At 38.6% G+C, this 22,114-nt stretch overlaps 1 protein-coding gene across 2 annotated transcripts in view; it reads right to left on the bottom strand.

The window, feature by feature from the left end:
* Positions 1-21,851, bottom strand: part of CUX1 (cut like homeobox 1) — a 337,454-nt gene extending 315,603 nt beyond the window's left edge. Inside the window, exon 1 of one of the 2 annotated variants that reach the window (XM_063449907.1) lies at positions 21,644-21,851. In XM_063449907.1, the coding sequence (XP_063305977.1) occupies positions 21,644-21,706 (63 nt within the window). In that variant the 5' untranslated portion in view covers positions 21,707-21,851. The remainder of the gene's footprint in view (positions 1-21,643) is intronic. The other variant, XM_063449906.1, reaches the window with a different exon arrangement.
* Between the last annotated feature and the right edge of the window lie 263 nt (positions 21,852-22,114).

Raw genomic sequence — 22,114 nt, 5'->3', positions numbered from 1 at the left:
AACCAAATTGGCAGCTGAATAAAAATAGATATTATTACCCAATTATTACCCAATTGATTGTGCAGTGGCACATATACCCCCCTCACCCCCCCCAAAAAAAAAATAGTAAACAGGAATATTTCACTGGGCGAAATAAAACCTTATTCTTAGATGTCCACCTAATTCAGATCTTCCTCTCCTTTGGAATGAAGAAACAGATTTGGACTTGAAGTGACCAGTTGGATCTCATCAAGATTTTATACAATCAAGATGATCAGAAAAGATTAACGAGGGCGGAAAATGTGTCTGGAAAACTATTAGTGCTAGACAGGAGTTATGTGTAACTTGTCAGTTTATCTGGGAACTTTATGAATGAGCTGAGCCAGAAACTTTTCAAAATATTAACCCTTTCAGGGGCCATTACTATTGTGAATAGTAGAACCAAATGTGTTAAAAGAGCACTCCAAGCTAGAGATCGACCGATTATCGGTCTGGCTGATATTATCGGCCGGTATTCTGTATTTTCAGCACTATCCGTATCGGCCAATAAAGATCAGGGTTCAGGGGGGCTCACGGCGGTCCTGAGGAGCCCAGCACACTCTTACTTACCTTCGCAGCAGCTCCCTTCAGATTCCCTGTCTAACTCTCGCGAGTCCCGCGGCCGTCAGAGCGTCGCGAGAGACAGGGAAGCTGAAGGGAGCTGCTGGGAAGGTAAGTAAGAGTGTGCTGGGCCCCCCATGGAATGCCATACCCCTCCCCGGCCAGGTAAGAAGCAAGGAGGGGGAACTAAAAAGAAATTACAAAAAATGCCCCTCTCCCCCAATTTACACACATTACATACACACACACACACACTGCATCCACTACACACACACTGCATCCACTACACACACACACACACTGCATCCACTACACACACACACACACTGCATCCACTACACACACACACACACTGCATCCACTACACACACACACACACTGCATCCACTACACACACACACTGCATCCACTACACACACACTGCATCCACTACACACACACTGCATCCACTACACACACACTGCATCCACTACACACACACACTGCATCCACTACACACACACACTGCATCCACTACACACACACTGCATCCACTACACACACACTGCATCCACTACACACACACACACACACTGCATCCACTACACACACACACATACACTGCATCCACTACACACACACACACATACACTGCATCCACTACACACACACACATACACTGCATCCACTACACACACACACATATTCTTGAAAACATACAAAATTCTGACTGGCATGTATATTTTATGCAATTACCTTAACATAAAAAAAAAAAAAAAAGCATTTTCAGTTAACAGATTTGTGTAGAAATCGTTTTTTGTTTTTTTTTAAATGGTAAATGTACAGAATATCAGCCTGAAAGTTCACAGATGATCGGTATCGGCTCTAAAAATATTTTTAATCCATATCGGTCGATCCCTACTCCAAGCACTATAACCACTAGAACGTGCTTTTAGCCAATGTGCTAACCCTGCTGGCAGAAGTAGTGGAGGCGGGGTGCAGCAGCCAGTGAACGCTAGGTAAGAAGTCAAACCGTTCTACAACGAACGTGTGGCAGCAACCAATATCGTAAAAAAATGGAAAAAAATAATTAACGTTTATAGTGTGGTTGCTTTGGGCCTATTGCAAAGCATGGATGTGCTCCAAATGGCTGCATGTTAATCAAACACTGGTTGAGAGAATTATTTAGAATGCTTAGCCAATCTGATGAATTGACTAAATTAATATTCCTATGCTGATTAATAGAATGGGTAGAGGAGGGAAAGCCATAAGCAACCGGGAAAAAACGCTTGGTTTGACACGGAATTCAGGAAGTCACCAGAAGCCTGCTAACACCATAACCACTACAGCCCATTGTCATGCTTGTGGTGCTTAGAGTGTTCCTTTAAATAGAAATTAAATACACTTAAAACCATAAAATGCCCTAAGTTAACATGTGACTGTTTATTTCCAAATTTGGCAAGAGATCCAACCCAGTAATCTCTTAAGTGAAGGTTGTAGATTAATATGTGCTAGTACTGCTAAAACCATGAGACATTAATGGGTATTTACTGAACATTCTACATTCACCTGTTGACGTCTCCCCAATAGTGAGCTATATTTCTAGTAAGCACCAAGTGAAACACCTGCTTGAATACATTTGAAGATAAAAGGGACACTACAGAACACCAAGACCACTTTATCTCGTTGAAGTGGTCTGGGTGCAGTGCCCTTGTCCCCTTAAATCTGCAATGTAAAACGTTGCACTTTCAGGGAAACTGCAATGTTTTACATTGCAGAGTAAGACCACCTCTAACGGCTGTCTCTCAGACAGCCACTAGAAGAGCTTCCTGCATTTTCCCAGAGTTTAACTCCATGAAACTACATTGGATCAGGGCCGTTTGAAGGAATTTGGGGGCCCCAAGCAAAACGCCCCTCCCCCCCCCGGATCCGCCCACAGGGATGCAGTGTCTGCAGGGCCGGTGCAAGGATTTTTGCCGCCCTAGGCAAAAGTAAAGTTTGCCGCCCCCCATGTGACATCACAGTGGGTCGCAGGGGGCCCGGTATGTACCCACTGAATGTGGGGCCCGGACGACCTGAGAAGTCCGGGCCCCCCAGGACTGCCGGGCCCATGACAACCGTTGCGGTTGTCATGCCCTGATGGCGGCCCTGCCGGCTCTGCTTGGGGCCCCGGGCCAGCTTGGGGCCCCAAGCAGTTGCTTGGTTTGCCTGTCGGGTAGCGACGGGCCTGCATTGGATGTCCTCACACTTTGCATGAGGAGGTCCAGCATCTTCAAAATCCCACACTGATTCAATGCATTCTTACGGGGAAGGCCTAATTCCCGTTGCACTCATCACGCATGCACATTAGGTCTCCCCAGAAGGAGGAGGCAGATCCAGCACCAAGGGACCTCGGCACTCAAATCAGGTAAGTGTTGAAAGGGTTTTTGACCCTTTAACCCGTTAAGGACCAAACTTCTGGAATAAAAGGGAATCATGACATGTCACACATGTCATGTGTCCTTAAGGGGTTAAACACCGGGGGTGGAGGGACATTTAGTTATTGGTAGAGGGACACAATAGCTTCAGGAATACAGTTTTGTTTGACTATAACCACTGCAGTCCAGTTCTATAAATATTTGATTAAAGAAACACTCCAAGCACCATAACCAATACAACACAATGGAAATATAGATTCAACTTCTATTATTAGGTCCATGTTTTTCAGCACCAAGCCAATGAAGCCCAAAAGTGAGCACTGCTATCAACCAATCAATGTCATCCAAGTTTGGACAAAACTAACATGGCTAATGTTGAATCCAAATGTAGCAATATGATAAATAAACAGCGCCAGCAACCTGCTTAGCACCAAAACCCTGACAGCAGGCTGTAGTGGTTATGGTGCAGTAAATGCACCAATATTTCAAGGTATAAAAGCAGGATGGCTGTGAGCGTATGAACATGCAGAAGTGGGTACACCCAAAAAATTGTGCCAGGCTGATGACTCCACTCCAGAAGCAGAACAAAATAAAGAAAAATAAACCTGGTTATACTAGAACCACAGAATGACATACCCAGAGTTCTAACTTAAAAATATATATATTAAAATTAGGAGATCACAGCAACATATTTTGCTGTTTGAGCTCCGGTGTAATCTGGATATCTTGGTTCGGATGGTTCCTCTTATTTCTATATATTCCTATACAGAAAGCGGACAAGTCTCATTGCATTTAATATAACGAGACAAAGTAGTAGGGTCATAGATTTGCATAAACCTTCTCTGCACTCTTGTGCAAGTGTTGGAGTACAATAGTAACATGGCTCCTGGCAGGAGAAGTTGGAAGGGAGAAAGAAAGGTAAGGGTATATTGAGCAGTTCGGGTAAAGATATCGGTTTACATACCCGTGCCCTGCCATCATGCAAATAGGTCTGCTTGGGTATGGTTGGAAGGGAGGCGGGGGGGGGGGGAGAGAAAGGGAGGAGGGGGTGCGTCAGCAAAAAAACTAAACTAAACCATATCTGACGTGTTTTGAGATACCTCCAACAATGTACCCATTGAGAATAATTGGTTACCCAGTATTGTCTTAAAAAGCCTCAGCCACGTCCAAGGCATTCCATGAGAAGTTCAGAGGCATTATTCTGTTGGATTCTTTGCAAACATTTAAGGCATTCTTCAAAATGATAGATTAATTCTTCAAAATGATAGATAAAAAAAAAAAAAAAAAAAAGCTGGTGTTAATACTTTGTCTAGCGCGGTTTGATCCTTTAGCATTTGAAGCCAACAATAATGTTTTTTGGTTGTTTTTTCTTTTTTAACCTACTGCAGGCAAATACAACCCTCTGGACTTGCTACTTCCCTTATCTTTCTGGTTTGTGGTAGAGTTACCAAATGGAAATTGGTTCCTCACGCTTTCAATAACTCTGCGATATTTATCAAAAGCCTATGTCATAGTTTAGAGTCATTGGGAAGGAAGATATATATAGATATATAAATACACATGACACGCAGCATATGCTTTGTGTATAAACATTTATAGCACGGACCATACGACCTTCCCCTTCTTCGTACGATCTTTCAGACTCCCACATAACAAGAGGAGACAGAGGTTAGCATGCATAATCGCAAACAAACCACAGATTCTAGAGATGAGAAATAGATAACCAATTACTCAACATGTTTTTATTAAACTGTAATGCAAGTATGCGTTAAAGCCGAACACTGCAAGACACGCAATGCTCATTAAAAAGGAAAGTGATAATGAATAACTATTAAAAGGAAACTGCACCTAATAGCGGTGTGTGGCTTATGAAAAGGCACTCAAGCACAGTTACAGCAAGTTTCCCTTTCCCAATGCCAAAGACTACATCTCCCAGAAGGCTTTATTTCTGCTACCAACCTTTTTTTTCTATTTTGTTAAAGGGCCATTCAAGGGTGCTTGTTAATGTACAGTCGAGAAAACATTTTAGACACACACTTTCCAATTCCACTTAAGTTATTTATGTTAAAGGGATACGTCAGGCTAGAGAATGGCAATTTCGTTGGTACATTATATACAAATGCAAAAGTTCTGTGTGTGTGTGTGTGTAAATATATATATATATATATATATATATATATATATATACACACACACACACACACACACAATTTTTGAATTTTCTGTAAAACCAAGTAGCAAGTGCTACGCAGAAGAAGGATTTTTTTTATGACACTCTTAAAACATGGTTGCACTTGGAAAACTCTTTGTGCTGTGTATAGTAGCAAAAGTACGCGGAGAACAGGGGACCTCACTATACCATAACCCATGCAAGAAGCCCAAATGCTTAGGTGCTCCTTTAAATCCAGGTTTTTTTTTGTTTTGTTTTTTATAAATACTACTCCAATGGCCATTAAAGCATAAGCTCACCTGCCACGTCAAGGCATTTGGATAGTGCACATGTAGCTTTTTTGTTTTTATTCTATGCATTGTGGCCAACGATTACTCTAGTCATTGCTGCCACCCAGGAGTAGTGGGAGTTTGAATGCAGGTCTTAAAGGGACATTATAGTAACCAGAACCACTACAGCTTAATGTAGTGGTTCTGATGTCTATTCTAAATCATATCTCTGCAGGCTTTTCAGTGTAAACGCTGCCTTTTCAGAAAAAATGCTGCCTAGTAGCAGTAACTCAGTGCTGCACAGTGTGTATCACCTACGTTCAGCGTCTCTACACTCTCCATGGAAACGCTGAAGGCTCCTCATGGAGATGCACTGATTCCTGAGGGAAAGCACTGGATTGGCAGAGATCATCAAGACTGGCGAGATTGGCGCGGTGATGGAGAAAAGGTAACACACAAGGTGAGGTGGGCTAGGGAACTAAACAGCTAGTCCAACACTAGAGTGTTAGGAATACATGTTTTTACTATAGTGTTAAACACTAGTTTTCCATGTTTGTATTTCCACATATTTGACAATTTCCCTACCATTAATGGGGAAAAATACACACAAACAAACCACACATATACAAACATGGTATACACAAATTTATTGAGAAACAAGAATTACTCAAATCATTGATGACAAGTTAAGTAAAAAAGAAAAAAGTGACTGTTCTACAAGAACATATAGTCTAGACTAGAGGCAGGTACTGACGTAACAAAATACATAAAATAAACAAACAAAACTATAAATAAAAAATAAAGTAGTAAAGAAATAGTATCCTGAATTGTCAACAATTTACTCTTAACCCACTTCATAGCAGTTATCCCAGTGACTAGCAAAAATATATAAAGCAAACTAGCAATATATAACCAATTGATGGGGAGGGTAACTTCAAGAACTCATCAATCCACCTGAACAGTAAAATCAAATGAATCATACCTTTATTGATGTACATTACATGGCTTGGAAGCACATGGGGAGCATTGAATCTAACCTCCAACACGTTTCGTACCTATATGGCACTTTTAATCTAAACCACTCTCCACTTTTTAGTATTATATCGCGCAGTAGAACATATGTAAAAAAATTTAAAAAAATTTAAAAAAAAAAAAAAAAATTACAAAGACATCACAAATACTTTCCATTAAACTTCCTAAAGCTAGTGCCCTTGAATGGATAAGCATCAGAAACAAGTACACTGGTTTCTGACCAAGAAGAGGTCCTACCCATCACCTTTTCAAGGCCATCCTCTTGTCTAGATGTTATTACCCAAATCTTATTTTATTGACCTTGGAAAGGGTTGGTTGCGATTGCCATAACTAGATACTCCCAGCCAATCAACTGTATCCTATTTATATGCATAGGGACACATTACAAAGGATGTGAGTCAAATAAAAAAATTACAAATAAAAAAAGCTCCCTGAGCCCGCTCTCTCAAACCTCAAAGTACTCAAATGAGAAACAAAAAAGATTTTAGTACTACAATATGGTCATCCAACTCTTCAGCAAGATACCTAATGAGACAATTGTGAGATTTCTTATATTTTATAGACTAACTATAAACAGGGGACATTTGCAGGATAGGTGGCAGCAAGTCTTTAAAACATAAATGTTGCCAAAAAAAACACACATATAGTAAGTCCAACACTCATCATAAGAACATGAGTTTGTGTGATGTCACACCCCAGATCGATCAATTAATCAAGATGCATATAGGGTAGCCATTCACCGTATCTCAACCACTTGAGAAAAAAGAAATAATGTGAGCTTACGTTTTCTATTCATTTTTATTTTTTGTTTCGTCAAGTGGTTGAAATGCCACAAGTGATGTACTGAACATTGGCACGCCTTTCCAAGTGCTTCAATGTGAAAAAATACTGCACATTAATTTAAATGAGCAAGACAGGAATGAATTACGGCACTGTATAAGAATCTGCTGGAACTGGCAGATTCACTAAACCCTGAATGGTAGAGAAAAAAATCCAAATGGTAAATGGGAGATTTGAAAATATTCTCCAACTACAATCCAGTCACAGATTGGTTATATTTACCTACATTTGGCCACTCCAATGTAAATGCAGTGCAAATTTAGAGTATGGTGAATAAACCCTATACGTGTCTCATAATGGCTTTTAAATGGTCTTGGGGACAATTAAATAATGTTCCTGAAAAGAGAGAAACAGAGCTTTGCATTCAGTCCTTTTATTACCACTAAGCAGCATAAACTAGCTTACACTTTATTTTCAAAATTCTTCTTCTAGAGCAGTAGTCTGCTGTGCTGGAAACGTCTGTGACTACAAGGTCAAATAAATAAATATAAAAAAGTCATAGCTGTGTGTAAAAACCCAATGGGTAGGATAGAAGCTCAATCTTATGTCTAGCAGAATGCGTCACATTCCATTTCAGTTAGAGTCCCACACTATAGTGCTTGGGTGAATGAATGTCTGTCGAGATAGAATGTGTATTTCTAGGTTGCCAGGTAATTGTATTTTCAGAAGGAATTCCATGTCTGGCCCTGCAGGACTCTCACTGATTGGACCCTAAGTAAAACCACTCTGAACTGCACAGTGGCTCCTGAAATCAATACTCCCCAAGCTCTTTACTGAACAAGCTGTTTATGATGTAGCGTTTACAGTCACTGGTCTAAATAGCCATAAACAGCTTAGCCCTATCCATATGTTAGTAGTGATAAAGCTTGCAAATGTAATTATCTCCCCCACATGTAGTGCAGAATGCGTTTTAAAAGCCATCTAACTTTCAATAAGGACTCCTAGAGAGAAACTTCGCACAATGACAGGACTGAAAGGATCGGAAAAATGGCAGCTACAACTAACTACGTTAACCATCAACTCACTGTTCCAGACCTCAACATATGCAAAACTGTTAAAGCAGTGACTAAATATATTAATATTTTCATCTTCATAATGGGGTTGCCATCCTGACTCTAGGTGAAGCTTTTGACCTGGCCACCATTTTTACTTAATATTTTATATGGAACCGACCAGATCAAAGAGTCTTGATTGTTTTGTTGAATTACTGTTTATATTGAATGGCTTTACATAACTATTTGCAGTGCTAGTTATTATGCGCTTTTATGATTCCTAATAAAATCCTTGGGAAGAGCTGAATTAAAAGGGCTACTACGGAGGGGGTGAAGGCCAAAATAGCCGATAACTACCTTATGGATAAACTTTCAGCAATGGCTCACAAAAGCACAGTTCACAAAGGTTTGGTCACTTTGGGAGTAGCTGGGAGGTTGAGCTGTAAGGGTTTCCCTCCCCCGTGGGCCCTAGTCTCGTTTAGGATTCCCTTCTCTGTCATCCTAGTTTTGTTAATATAATTTGTTAGATTTTTCGTATGACTTTTGTCTCCTTTTCTTATTAGTTAACGTGACTGCATTTTCCAAGCTTCTGTGATTCATATCCCATGGCCAGATCTTACAAGACCATGTCTTGTATCACTCACATGTTAAGCTGGTTATGGAAACTTTGCCAAGTTGTAAAATTAGGTACATAATGTGCTAACATATCTTGTGATTTCATTTTTTTTTTGTTGGCCTGTCTACAAATAAATGTAAAAAAAATATAAAATAAATAAAAAAGACCACAACTATGTAACTATATAAATCCTACTGATCTCAAGCAAACAGGAACATGTACTGTCAAACTACGCTTTACAGAGCAGGTCACCCACTGTCTAATGAGTAGCGTTTTGAAGATATGATGTGCAAAGTGAAATAAAAAGGTAGATCACGTAGAAATGATGTAGGTACATACATACATACTGGCTTTGTTGCACTAAAAAAAAAGATCTGTACAGCCTACATAACCTATAATTAAAAAAAATAAAAATAAAACTTTCTATAGTTGGTAGCCGAGAGGGAGCAAATGTGTTATTAGCTAGCAAGAAGAAAACAGTAAAATGTAAATAAGGAAACCAAATATTTGCTTACAGTACCATATGATACACAGCACTTAAGTGTACAAACAGAGCTTTTTTTTTTTTTTTTTAAATAAAGATAGCATCCCATTAACTAGCAGTATTCATTCCTGAACTACAAAGTGACATATGGGTTAGGACTTCTGATTAAGAATAGATTACACTGATCAGCAATTCTCATTTCTAATGCCTTCATGTGTAATGTTCCTTTCAAGCTGGCTTTCCACCCCCTTCACTGTTAACTTACACAAACCTTGTTAAATAGGCTTATGGACTCAGCATTTTGCTGTGCTCATAAATACCTAATTAAAAATGCTACTCTGTTAAGCATTTATGGGATTGAACAAAGGTGAAGAGAACTATGCATTTACAAATTATTTCACAATATCCAAGCAAACGAAATATGATGGAAGATTAGCGGTCAATTATTAAATAGTAAAGTTTGACCTAAGCTCTGGCTCTCCCTACCAGTGATTGTTTTTCCACAAGGATTAGACTGAATGGGCAAATAATAGGCAAATTATGTTTATACTTATTTATAGACTCCAAAATTACATATGCAATGCTGACTGTGGGAAATAAAGAGAAATTACTGAGCAAGGGTACACACTCATATAATGGATGTGTTAGATAACAGGTGCAGTACATGGAAATGTATAAAATATTGGAACATGTAACAATACTTTTTTTCTGTATGCAGATCTGTATAAAGTTAGCTTTTCTAATGCTTGACGATCTAGACAAAGAGTGGAGCTTAAAGGGATTCTATAGTGCCAGGAAAACAAAGCCGTTTTCCTGGCACTATAGAATCCTACAGTGCCCCACTTCCGCGGCTAAAACTTACCTGAATCCAGAACTGAAGTCCCTTGGTGCTGGGTGAGGTTCCACCCACGCTCCTGCCCCGCCGACGTCCGGTGAGGATGTGCATAGCGTGAGGACGTCCAGCGTCATTTAGACGACCAAAAGTCACCTAAGCACACAGTAGTCCCTCTAGTGCCTGTCTGGTACAGGAGGAGTCAACCCTGCAAGGTAATTATTGCAGCTTCTCAGAAACTGCAATAATTACCAGTGTAGGGTTAAGGGACATGGCACCCAGACAACTTCAATGAGCTGAAGTGGTCTGGGTGCCTACAGTGTCCTTTTACGGCAAGCTATGAAGCTTGCCTTAAGTCCACCCTTTGCCAAGATTGTCAAGCGTTAGAAAAATACATAAGACAAAGTAGTTCCAAGATTTTGGTGTCATCACTGGGGTGACAAAATAGGAACAAAGTAGGGACTTCCGCTCGACAAAAAATGCAGAGCTACCGCGGTCAAGCTTTGTCATGCTAGTGATGGCTGTGAGGAGAAGACTGTCTGTGAGGGCTGTCATGGGATCCTCCATACAAATCAATGTTGCACTTTTGTGCATGCACGAGAGTACAGTACGGATGAACCAACAGGAGCAGAGGAGAGACATGTGGCAAAAGACATGTTTAGGTAAGCAAAACTCCCCTTTCCATGTGTCCAACAGCCACCAGACTGCAAGTGGTAAAGTCACCATCAGGGGTCTTGGCAAAATATGCAAAGACCCCAGAAGGTAACAGTTTCTTTAACAGGTACAAAGTGACTGTTGCTAAAGTAGTTCGCCTACTGATCACGTATGCATGACCTCACTGTCAGTGCACTCACTAAATCAGACTTTTAAGCAAAAAATGGAAGCATAGATCAAAGAGCATGCCAGAACTTCCTTGCAATAACTTGTGCACAGGATTTAGAGCATTTAATTTCTATTATACCAGCACACCTTTAACGTTCAGCTATATTGACAGAAAATGCATAGATGAAATGATTTGTAGTTTAACTAGACACTTACGGTTTTCAGAGCCTGTTAAAAGAAATGTATCCATGTGTATGAGTAGCAAATGCAGAATCTTAGGTAACTTGCACATTTGCAAAATCAGGGCTATGGTCATGAAGGCAATGCATGTGTTTAATGTTACGAACAAAATGCATGATTCAGCTCAGCATCTTTATTAAAATATTTACTGTATATAATATAAAAATATAATTAAAAAACATGTTGGAGTTTGCATTCCCACTTTGAAATCAAACTACATAAACTAATAAACAAACAAAAACAAAAGGATATGGGATAGTAGAATTGAAAAGTACAGTAAAGCCTGTATTTACTTCGAGGGTCTGTAAACAAATCTCAAGCTGTGTATCATGGAGGATGCCAGTGTTCTTAACAGACCAACTGTTGTCCCAAATGTAACTGTTCAGTTGCCCTCACAAGTAAGGCAAGAAGACTACCATATGAACTGTATTGAATAAGTTTGGGTGTTAAAGACTTCTTGTATGCAACATTAACAAACATTACAAAGCAACAGTCTACTTGCCCAACTTATTTGGAAGTAACCCAGATACAGAAACACTTTAAAAGGAACACCTTACTTCTGGTTTAAAAGATGATTTACTTTTCTTTTTCTAGCATCATGTGGGTCCAGTTGCGGCTGGTCCCACCTACGCTTTACCCCCAAACTTGATAAGCCATTCCAGTGCTTTTCCATTGGGAGGTCCTTGTGCAGCACTAACCCAGTCTGAGTGACTGCCACTAGAGGTATTCCTAAGCAGTATTTTCTATGAAAATGCAGTGTTTACATTAATATGCCTGCAGGGACAGGCTAAAGATGTCGTTCTGGTGACTATAGTGTCCCTTTTAAAAACAAATACACTAACTTTCTTGCCACTAGACTAGATGATGTACTACAACTGGTTAAACAGGAGTTGATCAGTCCAAGTAGCAAACAAGGAGTATCTCATCTATTAAGTAAAACAGCGTACACGTTATGGGAGCAGGAATCCAGAAGAGACGTTTCGACCATTACATGGGTTAATTCCTACTTCCTCTAGCCTTCTTTCACTCTTATGTTGAATGTGCTCATGCCAAAGGCAACATTTGGAAGCTTTGGAAACTCAATGAGATCAGAAAAAACAACAAGACAGCTGAACATTCGCCTTGATCTTGAGACAGAAAGCAAGATCTGGTGCTTGTATTGAGTTGCCACTTTTCACATTTGTAGCACCTTCTTTAACAGCTCTTTCAGAAAACAGAATTCAAAGGGCTGACAGTTTTCACAGTTCTAGGATTTCGTGGAAGCTCGGGCAGTATTACTGACCTTTTCAAGCAACTCCACCCACCACTACCCATAGAATTATTCTTGCCGATAATAAATTCATTGAATTATCTTTACAGACCCTCGGGACAGGGTTGAACATAACAGTAGTTCACATTTCAAGAACTTTTTCTCTTCCTGCTTTCTAAAATGCTCACACCTATAGCCAATACTTGGTCACATTAAGCCCTACTGAAGAAAAATCTCACTCATCAGAACCATACACATTCTGTCCTCCATTGTTTCTCGCTAGCAAGGGCACTTCAATAAAGTGTGCTGATATTTTGGCATAACCCAAAACAAAAATGATGACAAATGTCCCTAGAATCTGGGAACCAGAAAACAATTTGACTTACATTGGGAGAGGTGACAGGGCACATCTGGCACCGTAACCACTATAGCACACAGTATACGTTATGGTGTTTGGAGAGTACCTATAACCACAATTACACCTTATGAGCCAGATGCACACATACCATACAGTACTGAGAAACCATATTAATACTAGACACATCTACACTGTACTTGGTTGTCAAAAATTGTATGTGTCCTATCCTGCAGGGCTGGAGAAACCTGGCTCTTGCACAAATCTGTCTGCTGAAAACTATTTTATAAAGAACTATAGGGAAGTACCAGTTCCCAAGCAACAGCACACACATAAAATAAAATATAATGGTTTAATATGTGAAAAAGCCTTTGATATACCTTAGCAGTTTATATTCCACATAATAATGAATATTACAATGAACATCTTCAGTGCCTATATTTAAGTAAAAGTTTAACCTAATGTGCACACATTAGGACCGAGTTATAAAAGTGGCACAGTTTAGCTATTCTGGTTATTTTAGAAGAGTGGGGACGATGACAGTTTATTAACTCCAACTTGTCTGGTTACAACTACATGTCTGTTCGTCCAGCCATTGTAAAGCGCTGCGGTATCTGACGGCGCTCTATAAATATAATAATTAAATCTGTTGGGAGTTGTGGCATATTACTTCTTTAATGTCCTAATCATATTTTCTCTTTTCTGACAATATAAATTTAACAATCATCCCTGAAATGTACATTTCTACAAAAATAGCGGAATTTACATAGAGAAAAGCTGACACCTTTAGACCATTTTTAGAAGTATTTAACCCCCTAAGGACAGAGGAAATTCTACAAATTCTGAACCAAAACAAAACCTGGACTTTTAAGTTCTATTCTACCATAATTTACCTCTTTCATATTACATGTACCCACTTGTATTATATATCATTTTGTCCAGGAGAAATAGGGCTTGCATTTCACATTAAATAATCATATGAAACATAATTAAAAGTGAATAAATAAAAAAATCCTTTTCCAAGTTCTGCAACGTATTTAAATTGTAAATGTCATAATACTGTAAAGCCTTAACTACTCAAACACTCCTATGAGTGTTCATCGATGTCTCACGGGTACCACATTACCCCCCCCTCATGTAAATTTTTCATGGGTTTTTGGAAAGTTACAGGATTAAATACAGTCCTTGCAAATTACAGTCTCTGGAATTTCTGCCTGGGTTTTTAGGCACGTCCCAAAATATACAAGTTTAAAAAATTGGATAATTATGTACAAATAATACATACATAAATATACCCGTAGAATGAAATGATATAACTTTATTCTAAGTGTATTTTGATTACCGTATTTATTCGAGTATAACGCGCAAAATTTTGTACCGATTTTTAAATTTAAAATTAGGGGTGCACGTTATACTCTAATAAATATTCGAGTGGGTGCTCCGATTATACCTCCCAGGACCGCCGGGCTCATTACAAGCCCGGCGGTCCTGGGGGGGCGGGCAGCAAGCGTTTACTCACCTCCGTGCAGCTCCTCCAGCTTCCCAGTGTAAATCTCGCGAGACCCGCAGCCAGCTCTGACGTCTGGCTTGTAATGAGCCCGGCGGTCGGTATTATCGGAGCACCCACTCGAATATTTATTCGAGTATAACAAGCACCCTAATTTTAGATAAAAAAAAAAAAAAAAAAAAAAAGTATAAAATTTTATACCGATTTTTAATCGAAAATTAGGGGTGCGCGTGTTATACTCGAATAAATACGGTATATAATCAAAAATAAGAGACTTTTCAGAACACTGAAAAATATCCGGTTTAAGAATTCCAATTATTTCAGATTTTATACAGCCAATTTTGGAGTATGCTTAACCTAAGGAAATAAAGGTTTTTATAGTCTCCAATGCATTAGCTTATCTCCATATCTTAGTGATTATAAATGCTGAGTGTTCACGCAACCCCTTGATTTTCTGTCAAATCATATTACAGTAATTTAAAGAAGAAAAAAAATGGAGGGCCTCTCTTCAGCACCCATAAATTAACAAAATTGTAGCTACACGGATTATGGAGACATTTGTAAAAATCCATCCAACATTAGTCAGCAACGACCCATGGTATTTGGAAACCATGTCCCAAAGCACTTTGACAGAAAACCACAGGACAGTGCCCATAACAAAAAGAATGAGCTAAAAGTGGTTACGATGTTTGAATGCTCTCTTCATAACACTCCGAAACAAAAACTCATCAATTTGGGAAGGGAAAGGAGATGGATAAACCATTGGAGAGTGATTGATAGGGGGTACACAATGTTGAAACAATAAACAACAGACAGTCCTGTTAAAAGTACCCTCGCATTTTAAAAGGTCAAGTGGCAACGTTTCTATTACTGTGGATAGCCCAAAAGTAAACCATTTGGCTTTAATGCCATCCATTCAGAATGGACCCCACCGAAAAATGTTTCTAGCACCCCCTTTAATTCATGCCTCAAATTCTGTCCTTCCTAGCACCCATATGGTAAAGTCAAATGTGACGCTGTGTAGCTCAGATAAAGATCATATGTTATTTTTAAAGTTATATAGGGTTCCTTTAAAAATAGAACACTGATGTGTTTTGATCGACTGACTATTCTGGTTATTTAATGCAAAATAGCAGAAGGGTTAAAACCTTAAAGATTAGGATAGCTTTGAAGATTTCCTGAGGAAATTCCACTCCGCATGGTGATTTGCCATAAACAATTGCAAATTTCACTGAAAATTGCTGTACATTATTTTAGCAAGCTTTTTTTTTTTTACTTTTGTAGCAGCATATATGACAAAAAGATATATCTAGGCGGTCCACATTCAAAGATAGGTAAGCTCCTTCTCCATTTATTGCTGGGCACTCTCTGGACAAGAGAAAAAAAAATATTCTACTACATAAACTGTGGTCAACTGCTTACAACCAATCATTTTCCTTCATAGATCTTGGGAAAAATGCTGTGGAAATGTTACAAAAATATATCAATTATGTCATAGCCTATAGTGAATAAAAGTAAAATAATTTTTTTGCTACCAAACTTTTTTTATGGATAGGAAATCAGTTGTGTTACACTTAAGTGTTATATATTTACACACGTGTTATGAAAGGCCAGAGACTCCAATGCAATAGTAAGCAATTCCAAGAACATGCTTCCAAAAGTATTTGTCAGCATAGTGTGATTTGACATGCATGTCAATTGTGTTTTTTTGATACTACATAAATAGAGAAAAAAAGAAAAGAAAAGATAGGCAATGAACTTCTAGAATTTCAATGAGAACGTGTGTAAATATATATATATACACATACATACATACATACACACACATACACACACACCTTATTTAAATATGCATCTTGAATTCATGAAGTTCTTGCTCCTATGAGAAATGCCAACCTGGCATTATCAGCACAATAGTTAGCAGAAACTTGCTGATAAATCACTATGTATTCAATGGCCCATATTATACCATTCCTTGTTTTTTCAGCTATATTTGACAGCAACCATGGAATACATGGCAACAGAACAAAAGGAATATATGCAAAATGTCAGGTAAGGATATTTCTGTTAGACTTCAACGTTTTAGTTTTTTTTTTTACTAATGCTCTATAAATAAACTAGGGATGTATTCTACTAGCACTGTACATATAAGCTCCCATTACTCATATCTGAAAGAAACTCAAAAACAATGAAGAAAAAAAAAAAAAGGAAAGAAAGAAAGAATACCCACAAACAAAATGAGACCAGATTTCTTCTCAACCTCCAACTTAGTACATATTTACACAATGTTTATGGGATTTTTATTTTTTACATAGACACCTCTCTGTGGAGCTTGCAGAAGCTAAGTAAATATTCCAAGAGGTAGGTTGGCATTAATTCAGTCCTGACATTTGTGGGATTTAGTAAACTGAATATTAGAACTACTGCAGAATTAAAAGTGCACCGGTCGAGACAAATAGAGCACTTTACTAGAGCCATGTGGCTGCACAACTTTCTCTATAAATTGAAATACCGACACTTATTTCATATCTTCACTGCCTTTACCACAATGCCATGAACCGTACCAAAACAGAACTCCAACTGTTCCCAATTCACTTCCTTGTGACTTCTTAGAGAAAATGATTTTTAAATACGCATCTGTTGGTGATTTTACCAGCAATATGTAAACACCGAATGGAAGCTCAATATTAATATTTGTGGGGGACTGGTTCACTTTAAACTTACATATCGTCTTCCGAAGCTGGCAACATGTTTTGGTACTCTTGGTGAAAGTACTGATTTAAATCATTTATCACTAACAGTTACTGGTTATACACCAGCATATTTAGCACATTTGTACCAAGGATGACAATTTCTATTTCTTACATTAGCACAAAGTTGTTGGGTTTTTTTTTTGTTTCTTTTTATTTTCACACATACGACTATACTAAGTTACAAGGGGTAAGGAAACCTGTTATAGAGGGGAAATGGCTGCAAAGTGCCAACCAGCTGTACTACTCGCAAACGGTGGAGGGGTCATTGTTATTCTTAAATATATACATTCTAATAAAAATTTACAGGTGTTTTTTCTTTAAAAAAAAAAAAAGGCACGTTGGTACTGAAGGGTCTAGAAAACAAGACCAATGCGAAAAAAATAGACTGCCCCTTTAGTAAGTTACTGTGTAAAAAGTTACCTACAGAACTTCAATTAAAGAAAGGACTTGACAAATGCAGTTACTAAAAAGGTACAAAAAAAAAAAATTTAAAAAAAAAAGGGTCAGCTGCACAGTAAAGCATAAATGCAAAAAGCCATGACTCTGTACCCTTGGATAACAAGAGTTCAAAAACCAGAACAAGGAAGTGAAGGATACACAACGCAAAAGTCACAATTTCTTTCAAAATAGAAAGTCCATTTGTTTGATAAGAAGTGTTCCTTCCAAGTGCTAGAATGCACACACACAATATATACAAACAGTTCCAAATACATGTCCAGAGGTAACAACTGCCTCAATATTACGAGCTGCCACGTAACTCCTATCTAAAACTCTACCTTCTCAATGTGCTTAACTGGCTCTCAAACAATGTTTGAAATTAAAATCAGAAGATATTTTGTGTTAAATGATCATTAAAAGTGCCTCTTTATTTTATAGCATTTGGGAAATCAGCATCTGTGTCTGATTCTGAAGCATATGCTGCAAAGTCTGAATAAAACATGCATTTATGACCGAACACTAGTTTCACTACTTGTTATCAGTATATGGGGTCAACAAAGAAAACCTTTGTTCAGAGTGTGCAGCTACATTCTCAGCATTCTATAATTTGCGTCTAATTTGCTAAACAGTAGTGAAATGTTTAGAACTTTTGCTCCCCCCACCATGTCTGCATAAACCTTGCAGTGTGACAGACAAGACTACCGTGATCTTATGAAATGCAGGACCTTTGACCTTGCAAATTTGAAAGATGATTAATGAGTCAATTTAACAGACACAACAAGGAGCTATGTATTCATGAACAAAAAAAGCAAACTCGAATCTCTGGTACCCCCCCCTTTCCAAAAAATAAATAAAATACAATTTATTTTATATATATTCATTGATTAAACACATTGTTTAAGGACTTTTCCAGCCGTGAACCTCACACATGTAAACATCACGATTGGATTTCCACTTGCAGTTTCTTAATGCACCATTTTTTTCTAATTGGATATTTCTTTTTGAACTTTGAAAAATTTGGAAGCCTGCATGGTATTAAATTACCACATATTCTCACAGCCATGTTCAATAAATTGCAGAAATAATCTGTAATTTAAAGTATGAATAATTTATGTCTAGTTCTCTATTATGATAACATAATCAAGGAGGCAAAGAATCTTTGTAGTTAGTTTTTATTAAGGACCATGTTTAAGAAGAACTATAACGGAACATCAAATATACTGTTACATGTGGATTTGCATTCTGCTAATCTGTAATGCAAATTTTTCTCAAACTCCAGATCAAAAATATTCAACATCTGAACAATGTATTCACTGTGATATAAGGGAGGAGAGAAAAAAAAAAGAAAGAAAAAACACAGCTATGGCAGTATGTGCAGATGGGCATTTAGAGCAAGTAATTTTACAGTCATGAAGGTAGTCAGAAAAAAAAAATAGAAGTTAAAGAGCATTATATCGTTTTAAACAAATATTTAATTTTTAAAGTGAGGGAGCACATTTTGTGTGCACATAAAATGCATTACACACAAAAAAAAAAAAGCTTTAGATGAAGAGAAAAAAAAAAATCTATAGAAGCAATAGAGAATATTTTACTGCCCCCTGTAACTTCATAAGAACGTCTATTGATCTTAGCCATGATTCCACAGCCAAGATCTCTACTTGAGTGCAAGCCTTTCATACAGATACTGACAGGCACTGTACTACTCACATTAAGCAGGCTGCTTGAATAGACAAGCAAATAAGAAAAAAATAAATAAAACTAATTAGGTCTACAGAATATATATATATATAAAAAAAATTTAACTTTCATGCTCTATTCAAATCCCTGCTCATAAGAAAGACATGAAAGTAATAGAGATATGCACTTTTGAAGCCTCTAATTGTATGCAAATATATGCAAAGTGTACTCATTCCCTCAAAGAAAATATCCCTGTGCCTTAATTTTATGTAAAATACATTTTCATCTGATAAATCGATCTCAAGGCTCTCTAAAAAGAACTCTACTTCTAGTTCTTATTGTGAACGAAAATTAGAAGAAGAAAGCATTCACTGAATGAACACATTCAGCGAAGACTACAAGGGTCTCAGACCCTGGTGGATTTGAAAGAGTTAACTCTGTGGCTGTCTGAATTGAGCATGACTTACATTAAGAGATGCTTGGTGTCTGATCTGCTCTGAAAACTGGGTCACCCCTTCACATGAAATGCAACCTCCATTTTAACCCCCAAAATGTTACTAGCTCACCAGCATCAGTAAAAAAAAATAAAAAAATAACCCCCCCCCCCATAAATTAACCTTTTGTTTAAACCATAAAAATTAGTATATCATAAATCAGATGAGCTATGAATTGGAAATTAAATGACAGTAGTCACAAATTTGAAACAGGTAAACAGAAAAAATAAATACATAAAAAATAACTCCTCTCATAGCTCTACAATAAAGAGGCAAAGAAAAGGACAGACCAATTTAAAGCTATTCTAGATAATAAATTAAGGTAGCATCTCTAAGCAGAATGTGCTGAAGACTGAAATCTAGATTATACAGGTAGACGGATGAGATAAACCAATGATGAATACAGTTTATAAAAAGCAGCACACATTTTACTATTTCACAGAACAATAAAACAATGTTCCTTTTCAGGTTTCAGGGTCAGACCAGTTTACTCTTAAAACATTTAAGCCACATTAACAATCATCCATAAAGTGAAGAAGCTACATAACAATTAAGAAGTAAAACAAAAAGATGAAATGTATATATAATTTTTAAAGCAAACATTTTTTTTTTCTGAAGTTTACCTCCTTAAAACATGAAGGGGACTCACAATGTCAAGACCAGAGGGGGGAAAAAACCACCAGCCTTCAGACAAAAAGAAAACTGATCAATTTGGTTCTATTCCTAATTCCTAAGGTAAAAAGACAATTATTTCTTGCACAGTCCAAGCAGCTTCCCAAAATACAAAAACATGAATCCATCAAGAAAAAACCCAACAACTGCCTCAGACCCCCCCAAACCCCCACAAAGAAATAACATCTCAGCTACAAAAACAAGAAGGATTATGAGAATAAAAAGCACATTTTAATAAAGAACAAACAAACAAACATCAGGCTCTCCTTCGGAAGTTTTCCAATATAAGAAAATATCAAAATGGGGAGAGGGAATAAAAAGCACAGAATTCTCTTTAAAACAAAAAAAAGGAAGAAAAATTAAGCCCATGCAAGTAAGTAGCAGCAACAATAAGGGATATATTTAAAAAATAAAAATGCAGAAAAATATGGGGGTTGGGGGGTAAATCTAATATAATAAAATGTTAAGGGGGTGAGGGGGATAAAAGCACATAATTCTCTTTAAAAAAAAAATTAAAAACATAAAAAAAAAAAAAAAAAGGATTAAAAATGAAGCCCAAGCAGCAATAAGGGTATAAAACACACACAAGGAAGGCTAACCTAAATGGGGAGTAATATTAAATTTTAGAAGGTATTATTATTATTATTGTGTATTAAAGTTTGTCCAGGGATAAGCAGGGTTTAGTGAATCCAGGAGCAGGACAGTGCTGCTGGTGTGTGTGTGCAGGCTGTGCTGTGTGTGTATATGGAGAGGGGAGGGGGGCAGAGTAATGAGCGGATGGAGGAGCCCAGCCTGGCATCACAGCGCCCCCAGCGCCAACACGCGGAACTGCCGGCGGATTAGGCTAAGTTCAATAAAACAAGCTGGGAGAGAGAGGAAAAAAAGTCCAATAAAATAATAATAAAAACATTTTTTAAACCCGGCTCTCGGTGTGTGAGCTGCCGGTAAGTGGGTGATGGAGAGCGGGGGTTAGTTGGGCCGAGCGGGGTCGCCCGGTGAGGGGGAGAGCTCGGGCCCCGCAGAGCCGGCGCCATCTTGGCTGATCGATGAATTGAACAAAGAGGATCAATTTCTGATAAAGCGTTATCAATGACCGCGGCCGGGGGGAAGCGGCGGCGCTAGCCCCGCTCTGGGGCGGCAGGCAGGGTGCCGGAGCGGACGGGCGGGAGGCGGGGAGGGAGCGGGAGAGGCTGGCGGGGGAGAGGGGGTAAGAAAACGGAGCTGACCTGCAGCTGCTGTAAATCAAAGCGCTTCCAATATTGAAACATCGATCCCGCATTGGCCGCCATCTTGAGACATATTGAGACGGAGTGAGAGGCTGATAGAGAGGGGGCTGGAGTTCAGGAGCAGAGCGGCGGAGGAGGAGGGGGGACGGGGAAGGAGGGAGCGAGGGAGGGACGGAGTGAGAGCAAAACACGGAGCGGATCCTCCTCACTGAGTCTGAGTGCCGGCACGGAGCGGGGCCTCACTGCCCTACTGCCTGCCTCCATCTTAGCCGACACTGACTGCTGGAGAGCCCGCCACACAGCCGGCACAGCTCCCCGGCACCCACCGAGCTCGGCCGAACCGCGCTATTACACTGACTGACCCGGCCGGCCGAACCGCGCCAAAACACTGACATCGAATTCATATAATAATACAAATAACAGCAGCAAGTCAGGGTCTGCTGCAAGAATTATATTGAATTAAAGTGCCAC

This window comes from Pelobates fuscus, chromosome 1 (genome assembly GCF_036172605.1).
Source record: "Pelobates fuscus isolate aPelFus1 chromosome 1, aPelFus1.pri, whole genome shotgun sequence".
Lineage (NCBI taxonomy): Eukaryota > Metazoa > Chordata > Amphibia > Anura > Pelobatidae > Pelobates > Pelobates fuscus.
This window is presented reverse-complemented; position numbering and strand designations above follow the sequence as displayed.